Genomic DNA, 13,236 nt, shown 5'->3' on the forward strand with positions numbered 1-13,236 from the left:
TATTTTTAAATGATTACAAATATAGCAAAATTTATCGGTCATAGACCTTATCGCTAATAGACTCCTATCAGTAATATAGTATATCACCGATAGACTCCGAGAATTGGATCTAAATTTTGCTACATCTATAAATTCTTTTGTATTATACTATATATCTACTAATGTTTTGGGTCTGATTGGTATATTTGCTACCGTTACATATATTTAGGCTTTATGAGTAGAAAGACATGATTTTAACAAACAAGACCACATGAACCCAAAATAACACAAGCCAACTTTAGGCCCATTTTAGAGCCAAGCCCACGGCCTACGGCCCATCTTTTACCACTGCAGATCCGCAGGCCCAGAAACAGTTGTGCCGAATAATATGAACAAAACGGATAATGCAGTTGCAAATTCACACTCATTGAAGCCAAAATCTTCCTCTTCGGCTCTTTCAATCCAATCCCAGTTCCCCGCGACGAAGCCGAGCACAGCTCATGAGGTGGGCAGCCAGAAAAGGATGCTAATCCTTGCGGGACTTCAATCCTGTAAGTATCTTTGCGTTCCCAATTCGTCATTCGAGTCTCGAGATTTCTTAGTTTCATCTAATTCTGTTAAGAATTCAGCATTTCTCACCGTTCCTAGATTACCAGTTCCACGAATCTCAAACTCCACCTTGTGTTCCACTTATAATTGCTCTAATAACTGTAAAACATCTAAGAAGTTGACATTTCGAGGAAGAAGTAGTGTTGTGTTTTGCTCTAGAAATGATATTTTTGATAATTTCTCGAGCACCCAGTTGCCGGATAAGTCTCGAGAGGATGGAATTCAAGAGATAGATGAGATTGGTCTGCTCAATAAACCTTCTCCTGCTCCTATAAGCAATGGGGTTTCATCAGAAATTGACAAAGAGGTTGAAAATCTCGACGAGAATGAAGCCTTAGCGCCATTTATGAAGTTCTTTAAGACTAAAGATTCTGCAGATGAAGAAGAGGAAGAGGAAAAAGCGCTACGAGCTTTCGAAGAGAAAATTGATGGAGACGACGAGACAGAGAAAGGCAATAAATTAAATGTTGAGTACTATGAGCCCAAACCTGGCGACGTTGTGGTTGGTGTGGTTGTCTCAGGTAACGAAAACAAGCTTGATATCAACGTGGGGGCGGATTTGTTGGGAACAATGTTGACAAAAGAGGTGCTTCCATTGTATGACAAAGAGATGGAATTCTTGATGTGTGATCTTGACAAGGATGCTGAGTCTTTTATGATGAATGGGAAGATGGGGCTGGTGAAATACGAGGATGCTTTTAGCCGTGGACCGGGGCCAGGGCGCCCTGTCGTGGAGACTGGCACGGTTTTATTTGCTGAGGTTTTGGGAAGGACACTCAGTGGTCGACCATTGCTCTCGACTAGAAGGTTGTTTCGACGGTTAGCTTGGCATCGAGTGAGGCAGGTTCTTTTCTTGATTAGCTTCTTTGTTTATTGAAGTTTCCATCTTAGGGGGAATAAAGAAGAAATGTATATATTAATTGTGGTTCCTTGTTCAACAGATAAAACGACTTGATGAGCCAATTGAAGTTAAAATATCAGAGTGGAATACTGGAGGCCTTCTTACAAGAATTGAGGTTGTCTATGCTACCGTAACTGATGTGGTTTTTGGTTTGTATTTTTTCTTTTTGGATGTTTCATTTAGGTTTTGAACTTTTGTTATGCAGGGTTTGCGAGCATTTCTTCCAAAGGCTGAGTTATTGAATAGAGTAAATAACTTCACAGAGTTGAAAGAAAACGTGAGTGGGTTTCGGTTTCTTCTATGTTTGAGCTTCACCCATCATTTAAATGACATCTTCACGTTTAATTGAAATAATCGTTGCCACGAGATTGTGAATTTACTATGTCTATAAACATCGACCTATTTCTTTCTTTCATGAAAATGTTGCTGTACTTGCCTTTTAGACTTCACTCTGTCCTTCCAGTGTCTACAACATTTGATGGATCCCTACATTATGCTTTCCATTCGTTACATCGGAAATTTGCTGAAGACCTGAAATCTCTCAGTACCATTCTAACCTCACATTTTCTATTTTAATTGGACAGAACATAAGACTGACTTTTGATCATAAGGTTCTCTATTCTCGAGTTTGTGGTACAAATATTATTTTTTGAAAATAAAATCATGGATGGTAATTTCACTTTGATCTTTGTGTGCATCCATTTGTTATAGAAATTCTGACAGCTTGAAAAGAGGAGGGAAATTGAGATGCTGATTGGGTGAAAAATGACATGCGCGTAAATAATTGCCTTACAATTTCTCCCTTTTCATTCTTTTCAATCTTTCGACGTAATAAGCAATGCGACTGCCTTATTGTAAAGACATGGTCATCATTGTTGTGTATTATTCTAGAGCAGGGTCTTGAAACTTTTGATTTCGTAATATGCACGTGGAACCAAGAATTTGCCTCACCTTTTACTGGGGCTTTTGACATTGTGGCATGTGTCTTGATTAGCTTGGATTTGCATCCTCGTCCAGTTCTTATTCACAATTACACGAATCTCTTCAAATCGGTGCCTTCTGCATTAGAGACCTCCGTGCTTTTTGACGTCTACTTTAGCAATTACTCTTTTGCTGCAACATTTGCTTGACATAATTGGACGAAAGGAAGGTATGGATGATCTTAGCTCACTGTATTGGTCTCTATTGTGCAGGTGGGACGTCGGATCTTTGTGCAGATCACACGAATAGATGAAGCTAAGAACGATTTGATACTAAGTGAGAGACAAGCTTGGGTCAGTTTCCATACTATATTTTTCATTTTTTTTCTCCTCAAATATTGCATGAGTACATCAATAAATAGAAAATTGTGTACGTGTCTCAGGAATCGTTATACCTACGTGAGGGAACCCTTCTTGAAGGGACCGTGAAGAAAATATTTCCTTATGGAGCTCAAATAAGGATTGGTGATACAAACAGAAGGTGAGTTTCAATTTAGATTGCCTACAAACTTCGCCGGATTTACACAATCTTAGTAGAGTTTGAAATAATTTTCTTTAAAATTTTAGTGGTTGATTATACATATTCTTTCTTGTTACAAAAAAGGCCAAACTCAATCAAGATATAGAAAGTGTTTAAATGCAGTACATCACTAGAAGAACCCATACCTAACAGAATAGTCTTCTCAATTTACAACAATGCTCAAACTAGACATAAATCTCTATTTTTTTTTTTTTTTTAATTGGTCGCCTAACTTAGTAATACTCTTGCCCAAGCATGTTTGTCTGTGGAGTTCTAATGGGATCCGATGGGATCTAGTTCTTATTTACTATTTCAAATCATCCAGTTCTCAACCAAGTGATGCATGGTTTCATTTTGATCTTTAAAGTTTGCTTTTATAGCTAAAAACAGATGATTAAGATGAGATGCAAAAGACATCTTTAAGTAAGCATTGTGTCTTAACTAGAATAATGCCGAAGATAATATGTTCGAGGAACACTATTGATACACAATTGGAAAGAAACGTCAGAGATCATTCATAAACATTTAAGGAAAGTTTCATACAACCCAAACGTTCAAGAGGTTTGGACTCTCCCTACATGAAACAAAGATAATAAGATAGTTGTCCCTTATGTAACCAGTTTACTTAAATACTAATCCATATACCAAACACACATAACTTCTAATAACTGTCTAGACCCAACATGAGAGAAACCAACTCTCTAGTATAACTCCCCTATACTATCCTCATTACTTCCTTCAAGATTGATGTTGTTGCCTCTTCTTCCTTCTCGAATAAATATAACGGATAGGTGGTGTTGTAGGAGGTGTATCAACTATCTTGATATTTTTTGCTACAACTATAAGATAGCTAGAAATCATTTCTGCTTTGGCTGGGCATATCATATTCTGTTGTCCGTATCAATCTGTAGTTTCTGAAAAATTGTTGATGCATCCACCTGAATGTTTCTCAGTGGGTTACTCCATGTTTCGAACATAACACGTGCCCGAGTGACCTCAGTGAGTGACTTACTTGCAGTGGGTGAAAAGGTCAAAGTTCTTGTTGTGAAGTCAATGTTTCCTGACAAGATATCTCTAAGGTAATTCAGGATACATTACTCGATATAACATAGTCATGGTTGGTGCATCTTATGACTGATCGTTTTGGGATTTACAGCATTGCAGACCTCGAAAGTGAGCCCGGCCTCTTTATATCAAACAAGGAGGTAGTACTTCACTCATAATGATCTTCCTCATCAATGAACTTCATTTTCTTTGAAATTTGACTAGATTCCCCTTTTCCTTTTCCTTTATTAGAAAGTATTTTCAGAGGCGAAGATCATGGCGAGAGAGTACAGGCAAAGGCTACCCACACTTGATGGAATTCTCAGGCCCGAACCTGCTCCAACTACCGATCTTCCATTTGAAAATGAATCAAGCATGTACGCGAATTGGAAGTGGTTCAAATTCGAAAGGTAGTTGTCGAGTTAAACAATCTCGCTTTCATGCTTCCCAACCATGGGTTATTCCAGGGGAAAAGATTGGTCATATATATTGAATTGGGCAAGAGTCCCATAGTTTAAGGAATCGTTCTCGTCATCAGTTATCATTTATCATTAATCGGTCCTGTTTGAATTTAAGGAATGATACAATCCAGGGAATGGGGAAGTGTAAAAGATCAAATTTTGAACATCATTCTGCCTTGTTCAGCTGTTTAATTGTAGTCCTTACATAGTAAGTTCCTTTTTCTTTTTTTTGGCTGTTCTGTCTCTCACTTTTTCTATGCCTAGATTTTGTAGTGTAAAAGAAAAGGGCAAACTAAATCTTTTTGTATAATACAAACTTTCATATTGTTGGAAATTATGTTTGATATTTACAAGATCAAATGCCTTGAAATAAAATTAGAAAATGTTGACCTAATGTGTTATCACATTTAATACTTTGGTCTCTTTACTTTTACTTATTTCATTTTGTGACGTCACATTATATAGAATAATAGGTTAAAATACTTTGAAAGAGAAAAAGAAGTCCAAAATAATATTTTATTCCTTATACTTTTGCGTTAGCGGTGTCAAAAAGGCATTTGAAAAAAATATTAACTGATGTTTAGAAATTTTAATTAATATTTAATTTTCAAAGTTATACTTTAAAAAAATATGTATTTTATATATTTATATATTTATTTATTCTCAGGTAATCAAATCTATTTTCTATTTTTCAGGATTGAATGTATCAATTTTTTAAAAAATATACCATATTGATTTTTTTAAAATAAATTTATTTCCCTTAACGTTTAGAAATTAATCTATAACAAACAAAATTTATCAGAATTTTAAATTACAATTTTCTTTTTTGAAAGTTGGTTAGAAGTCTAATTTAGTTATTATATCTAAAATAAGATTTTTATTTATTTATTTACCAAACACCTTAATTTACTTTTTAAGTTTAATCTACTTTTTCAAGTTTAAGTTAAAATTAATAAATCCTGAATTCAGTTCTTACGATTAGTTTGATGACGATTTTTTAATTTTTTTTTACTTATAAGCATTTCTACCATAAATTTTATAAATATTGCATATTTTCTATTTTTTTTAAAACTAATTTTGATAAAGGATGTTTGAGGTGTTGAATTGGTTAAATAGGTATAAACATCATTATTATATTTGAAGTCCCAAATATAGAGTGGACTATTATAACCTACTCAACTTCACCAACTTCAAGTTAGGACCAAACAAAACACTTTCTAAAGACTAATTTTAAGATTTATCGGGACGGGATTTTCTGTAGACTTCTGGAAGATTATCATTTATCTTATATGAATATGGAGTGTATTCGTTGAAAAAGAACGGCAAGTTGACAGAAAAACAAGAAAAAAACAAGAAAAAAGAAAATGAAAAGGGATTTGAAGATGGAAGCTGAGGCCGGAAATTCAGTAAGATTTGTCCGCAATAATATGTCCATAAGATGAAAGAAAGGCATGGCAGACCATATTAAACCCTATCTATTGCCCTAATTTGCTTTAAAAATATATATTTTAAAAAATCTTTTGGCATCTTTTGTTCCTCTCATGTTTTACAATAAAGGGATTAAAATTTTAGGGTTATATATGTGGATTTTTTTTCTAAGTATACGAACATCAATCAAAATTATAAATTGACAAAATTTCACTATCCATTTGATAAATAGTTAAATATTTTCAACAATTTGTTATTTAAAATAATTTCATATATATATGTGTGTGAATTTTGAAATATTCATTTAGTGCTTGATTTTCTTTGGTTTAAATACTTACTTTGTTCGATGATGTTAGTTTTTTTTCTCTCTCTCTTTTTGGAAGAATGTTAGTTCAATTTATACTCTTCAAATGTTTAATTTGATCTATGTAGTTTTGAATATGAATCGATTTGAGATTATTATAGTTTTTAAAATAATTACTAGTAGCTGCTCTAAAACAATCAGATATGAATAGAAGTAAAAGAGTATTTGGTAAATTTTAAATTAGAAAAATTAGTTAAGGCATTTAGTAAAATAATACTAAATTAGTGTAATTTAGTTATTTAATTATTTCAAAATATATATGATTTGAATTGCAATCATTTCTGTTTAATTAAAAAAAAATATGAAATAATTTTTATAACAAAATTGTTATAATAATTTGAAATAAATGAGAGAATAAATTAATGAAATGAAATTTTGAGATGGGTAAAGGAAGATACCAAATTTTTAGGAAAGCTAAAATCTAAAAGTTTCATTAAATAACTTTTGCACGTTAGAACAATTTTAAAAGTGATTTTAGGTAGATTAATAAATAAGTTGTTTTACCAAATAGCCTGAACGGTTAAGATTCTTTTAAAATAGCTCTTTAGGATTTCAAAAACAATTTCAGACGGACCTTTGGTCTATATATTTTGAAAATATTTATTTTAGTTTATGTACTTTAAAAATTTACCATTTTAGTCCCCATTTTACAAAATAATAATAATAATAAAATAAATAAATATTTTTAGAAAAATAAAAAAGTGAGTTAAGAATGAAAATATGAGACTAAAATAGATACTTTTTCAAAGTATATGAACAAAAAAAAAATGTAAATAGTTCAGAGACTAAAATCATATTTAAACCATTTTTCTTCGTTGAAATTACTAATTAGTAAGCTTATGGAGCTTTTTATGTAGTTTTTTTTTTTCCTCTCTCTTTTTTTGGGTTGATGTTAGATAATAAGAATATAAATTATTGACGCTTAATAAAATATTTTTTAAAAAAAGGTAAAAGCTCTCTTTCAAGTGGTCTAAATAATTTAAATATTTACTATTTTGCCCCCTGAATTCTTACCTTGTATTTCATTTTAGTCATGTTTTAAATATTCAGATAACCTTTTTGTGTTCGTCAATTTATCACATTCACTTTGTTTTTTAGTTATTGTTTTCTGTTTTTAAATAAACATTCATTTTCTTCTTGTTATTGTTATTATTATTATTAAATAAACAACCCACTGAGATTATGAAGAAAACAAATGCTTATTAAATTATAATGTACAAAAGTTGTCACCTCCTCTGTGTCTTTTAATAGGTTTGGGGCTCCAAGACTTCAATTGCCAAGAACTGCTCCCCTACATATCCCCTAACTTTATCTTTCTTTCTTAATATTTAAACCTAAATTTTATTCTATATTTTATAATTTTTCTATTTTTCACATTTTTTGTCAATTTTGTTCCAACATTTTTAAGTGTCAATCTTGTGATTTCAATTAATTAGTCTCATAATTCGGCGATTATTATATATTTACGTGTTATTTTATTGTTCCTTAATGCATGAGTCAAACATGTAGAATCAAAACTATAAAAATCGGACTTTTAAAAGAAAATATTTAAAAATTAGTTGAGATATAAAATTACATAACCTTAAATTTCAATTTTTTGGCCACTACGTTATTGATTTTTTAAAAAAATATTAAATGGACCAAAAATTTACTAGATATAAAATTAAAAGTATAGAAACAAATAACTATTTGGTTTTTTAAAATCAAACATATTTTCTCTTAATTTCTTACCATTATTTTTCTTAACTAAAATAAATTGAATTCTTAGCCAAATTTTAAAAACAAAATTGAGTTTTAGAAAACTTTTCTTTTTTCAGTTTCCAAAAGTTGGCTTGATTTTTTATTAAATTGATAAAAAAAAATTAGATAACAAGGCATCAAGAAATTTAGATGTGGAAGAAATGTTTATAGGTTTAACTTTCAAAAACTAAAAACTAAAAAATCAAGGTCCTGTTTGGTAATCAGTTTGTTTCTGAAAATTAAGCATATGAATACTGTTTTCACCTCCAAATTTCTTTTTTTTTTGTTATATATTTTCATCAATGGTTTAAAAATTCAAAACAAAATTTTGAGAACTAAAAAAAATAGTTTTTTTTTTTTTTAGAATTTGACTAAGAATTAACCATCATACTTAATAAATCATAGTAAGAAATATGGATGAAATAGACTTAATTTTCAAAAATAAAAACAAAAAATCAATGGTTACCAAACTATTATGAAACAAATCTTAATATTTATGGTACATTTTAAATTTTAAGAATTAAAAAAAAAAACAAAAAAACAAAAAAAAAAAACAAAACAAAACAAAATTGAAAGTTGATAAATTTTGGTAAAGTCCAAACACCAAATCGAAACAAATAAAAAATTGAAAGACTAAATTATATAACTTAAAATATTTAAGAACAAAAAATAACAAAATTTAAATTAAATAAATAAATATATATATATATATATATAATATATATAACCATTTAAAAGCCAATATTAAGTATTTTTTAATAAAAAGGATGATGTGGATGGATTGGGGTTCTAAATTTTTATTGGAAAAAGAACAGCAAATTATTAACTGCTTTGAACTTGGGAACTTGCCAATGCTAATCACATCAAGTACATTTAAATTATCGACTTTTAAAAAAAAAAAAAAAAAAAGTACGCCTACGTTTCAAAAATAATAAATAAATAAGTACATCTAAATTAGGGTTTTTAATCCTTTGTTTTTCTTATCCTCCTGTATGGAGCACAACACCCATTAGTCACCGCCGCACACAATCTAAATCCCCAAATTATCCCTTTAAATAAATTATTATAGGGGCAAAACCGTCTTTTCGAATATTATTTTCAAACTTTCGCTCCAAAATACAGGTGTGGGTAAAATTATATTGGTCAAAATATCATTTTATTTCTCCCGATCTTGAGTGTTATATCAAAATTAAACTCTAAACTAATAATTGTATTAATTTAAATATTGAACTTTGAGAGTTGTATCGAACTAATAATTTGTATCATTTAAAACATAATCTTTTATAATTGTATCAATTAAACTCTATTATGTCTTACTTTGATATACTTATGAAAATTCAGAGTTTAATTCATATATTATATATATATATATATCAATTTAAACTCTGAAAGTTTAGGACTTAAATCGATACTTTATTAAAGTTCAGGGTAGGGATGTTCAAAAAACTCGATGACCGAAAAACCGATCAACCCAACCCTACCGGTTTGGGTTGGGTTCAAAAAAATTAAATTTTTATGGGTGAGTTGGTTCGTTTACTTATATAACCGAACCAACTCGAATTTATTATTAACTTTAAAATATATTGTTTATTACTAAACACAATTATTATATATATTTTAATTTTAATTTTATTTAATTCCAATTTTTTTTAATAATTTATTCTTCAACAACTAGTTTTTTTGCATTTTAGAAAGAAAATTTGCACTATATAAATTGAAATTGAGTTGTTAATCTTAATTCAATAAATGAAAATAATTTAATTAGATTTTTACATATTTACGTTTTGCTTCTTTTTTAGAAATTTTTTTAAAATAAATGACCTGATTAACCCGAACCATCCCAACCCAAATATTTCATGGTTGGGTTGGGTTGGGTTCATTTTTCAATAATGGTTATTTGGGTTGAAAATATTTACCACCCGAACAATTGAGTTAGGTCTAAAAATCTCTCAACCTAACCTATCCCAATCCAAAAATACCCCTAACTAGGGGTTTAAATTTATACAATTATTAGTTTGGGGTTTAAATTAATACAACTTCAAAAATCTAGGGTTTAAATTGATACAACCCTCAAAATTTAGGGTTTAACTTGATACAATTTTTCATTTAAGGTTTCAATTGAAACAACTCTTAAAATTTAGGGGTATAAATTGATATTTATTCAATTATATATAACAACAGAAAAAAATAGTAATTAAAAAGAAATTTTGAATAACATTTTATCTACATACTTTGAGATTTGCTTAATTTTAGACTATATATTTTCAAATGTTTAATCTTATTCTATATAGTTTCAACAAATCTTAAATGTAATTTTTAAAGTTGAATTTTATCGAAATTGGCTAAATAATTATAATAATACATGTAAAGATATATAATATGTCACTAGAAGAATTTTGGACTTTAATGTCAGTTTTAAACCGACAATAAAGGGCTTTAATGTCAGTTGACAACTGACATTAAAGATAGTGTTATTAAAACCCTTTAATGTTGGTTGCCTTTAATGTTGGTTTAAAACCAACATTAAAGGGCTTTAATAACACAACCTTTAATGTCGGTTGCAACCGACATTAAAGGTTTTCAGTGAAATTTCCAACTTTAATGTTGGTTGCAACCGACATTAAAGCTGTTTTTTTATTTTAAAAAAAAAAAAAGAAAAAAGAAAAAAAAAGGAAAAACCTAACTAATATTAAAGCCCAAATCCGTCCTTTTTTAAAAATTATTTCGTTGTCGAATCCATTTTTTTGGTCAATAAGTTAAAAACGACATTATATGTCTCGTGTTGGGTCAGGAAATGTCCGTCATTGTTTTATATTAAAAAGTACAAAAAAAAATTTACATGGCAAGCCCATCAATATTTGTCTTCCACCTATGAATTTTATCCACAAACAAGAATCAATATTTCTAATCCATTACATATACTCATCAACCTATGAAATAAACAAACTAATCACCAGCATTTGCATAACAATACCAGAACCAGACTTTCATAGAATACTTACACCAAAGCCATCATTTCTCTCATTCATAAATATCAATTAGTACTAATTCCATGAATACTTAACACCGAATACCCCGTGAACACAAAAAATATATTATACATAAATCTTCCAATAATAAACAGATCATGTACTCTTCCACCTATGAATTTATCCACAAACAAGAATCACAATACCAGAACCAGACTTTCATAGAATACTTACACCAAGCCATCATTTCTCTCATTCACAAATATCAATTAGTACTAATTCCATTCACAAAGATCATGGTTAGATAAATTTACATTCATTCTAAGCTAGCATTTACATTCTTATTGAGACAAAAAACAAGAATTACATCCTTACACAAATCGGCCAACAAACTTGCCCACTGGGTTCGAATTACGTCAATCTCTCATTGCATATATGCATCTTTTTTATTGAACTACAAAAAGGAAAAAAAAAAAAAAAAGATAAATTCAACATAAGTTTTATGTCCATTTATTAAATTAAAGCTAGTACTATATAAAAAATAAATAATTTACGTACGAGGTTATAATGGGAGTAGTAGGATTATGCACTATTTCGTGTATATACTTTTGCACATAGTACCCGCATCCTACAAAATCTAATTGACGAGGGCACTGCATATAAAGAAGTTGAAAACAATTGTTAAATTATTATAAAGAAATAGAATGAACATAAATTGTTAAAAAAATGAATGCAAATTTATCTTTACAGGTTTCCATTTTGGAGAAGACCGATGGTGTTGGAGATCGTGCTGGGCTTGCCATGTTTTCAATCAACTAAATAGTTTAAAAACATTAGTTAAACATAAATACTTCAATTAAGAGCTAAGAAATTTCAATTACACTTGCATATTTATAACTCCATTAAAATCCTCTTAAACCTTACTTCAAAGAGAGTCCAAAATATAAACACAATTTTCTTGTAGAATGATTACAATCAATATCCAATGAGTACTATAATAAGCAACAATTTTGAAATAATAGTACGTGTATAATGCAAATTAAAAATAACTTAAGAACTTGTATCTACTTACCTTGTATTATATGGAATGAGGACCAATTGGTCTAAATTAGCCAATTATAGTTTTAACTCCAGTTCTATTCTTAACCCAATTACATTTGAATAAAATAAATGATAGTTCATGATAGTCAAGCTCCCATATTTCTTGTATTACATCATAAAAGGTCATATCTGACATGACGGGCCTTTTATCCTTAGCACTAGAGACTTGCATTGTGGTAACCGTTATACTAACTCCACTATTTTGAACCCTCCTAACATCATCGCGATTCTTTGAGTGATAATAGTAACCATTGACCACAAAACCAGAATATTTTGCCACAATTGGACAAGGTCCATTAGCTATCCATCTCAAAGAAGATGATATGGAATTTTTGGGAACTTTGAGAGCTAGTGCAACCTATGATATATTTCATAATATTTTAATAGTTAACATTTAATTACACATCAAATAGTAGGTCTCTAGAGATTACGCGTGTGGACAACCACCGACTGAATATACGATTATGCTCTTCTTGAAGCCACTTTCTACTTTTATTTTTACCAAAATTGAGCTTAGACAAAATATCCATATGTTGTCTATTATCAATGAAAAAGTTAGTAGATTATTGAATAATCAAGTAACCTAAAACGAGAATAAGATGGAGATCTACATACTCGACGTAAGGAAGCACATCATTTACATTTTGTATGACATAAATATGAGTTTGATCCAACTCATCCTTACTCGGCTTGATAAAAGAAGCAACTGACAATGCTCTATCAATGTTTGAATTCGCTTTCTTTGTTGATGAGTTTAGCCCAATAGAATTATACCAGATACAAATTCAAAACAAAACTCTACAATCTCTTCAACAATATAATTTTCTCCAACACATTCTTCTGGTCGATTTCTATTTCGTGCATAAGTTTTCAACACTTTCATGTATCGTTTAAAAGGATACATCCACCTCAAATAAACAAGTCCACAAAACTCAACTTCTCTTACGAGATGCACTACAAAGTGTACCATTATTGTGAAGAATGATGGAGGAAAATACTTCTCTAAGAAGTATAGAGTGACAACGATATCCTCTTGCATATCCTTTAACTGAGATGAATCGATCGCCTTGTAACATATAGCATTAAAGAAGAAGCATAGGTGAGTAATTGCAAATCTTACATATTTGAGTAAAATATCAC

At 29.9% G+C, this 13,236-nt stretch overlaps 1 protein-coding gene across 1 annotated transcript; it reads left to right on the plus strand.

Moving 5' to 3' along the window:
- The first annotated feature begins 391 nt into the window (after nucleotides 1–391).
- On the plus strand, nucleotides 392–4,847 carry LOC120076331 (protein PIGMENT DEFECTIVE 338, chloroplastic). The gene is made up of 8 exons (XM_039030125.1): nucleotides 392–1,432; nucleotides 1,530–1,604; nucleotides 1,695–1,766; nucleotides 2,683–2,763; nucleotides 2,853–2,950; nucleotides 3,943–4,068; nucleotides 4,146–4,194; nucleotides 4,286–4,847. The coding sequence occupies exons 1-8, from the start codon at nucleotides 503–505 to the stop codon at nucleotides 4,445–4,447; spliced, it is 1,593 nt and encodes a 530-aa protein (XP_038886053.1). The 5' UTR covers nucleotides 392–502; the 3' UTR covers nucleotides 4,448–4,847.
- Nucleotides 4,848–13,236: the final 8,389 nt, after the last annotated feature.

Source organism: Benincasa hispida, chromosome 4, assembly GCF_009727055.1.
Source record: "Benincasa hispida cultivar B227 chromosome 4, ASM972705v1, whole genome shotgun sequence".
Lineage (NCBI taxonomy): Eukaryota > Viridiplantae > Streptophyta > Magnoliopsida > Cucurbitales > Cucurbitaceae > Benincasa > Benincasa hispida.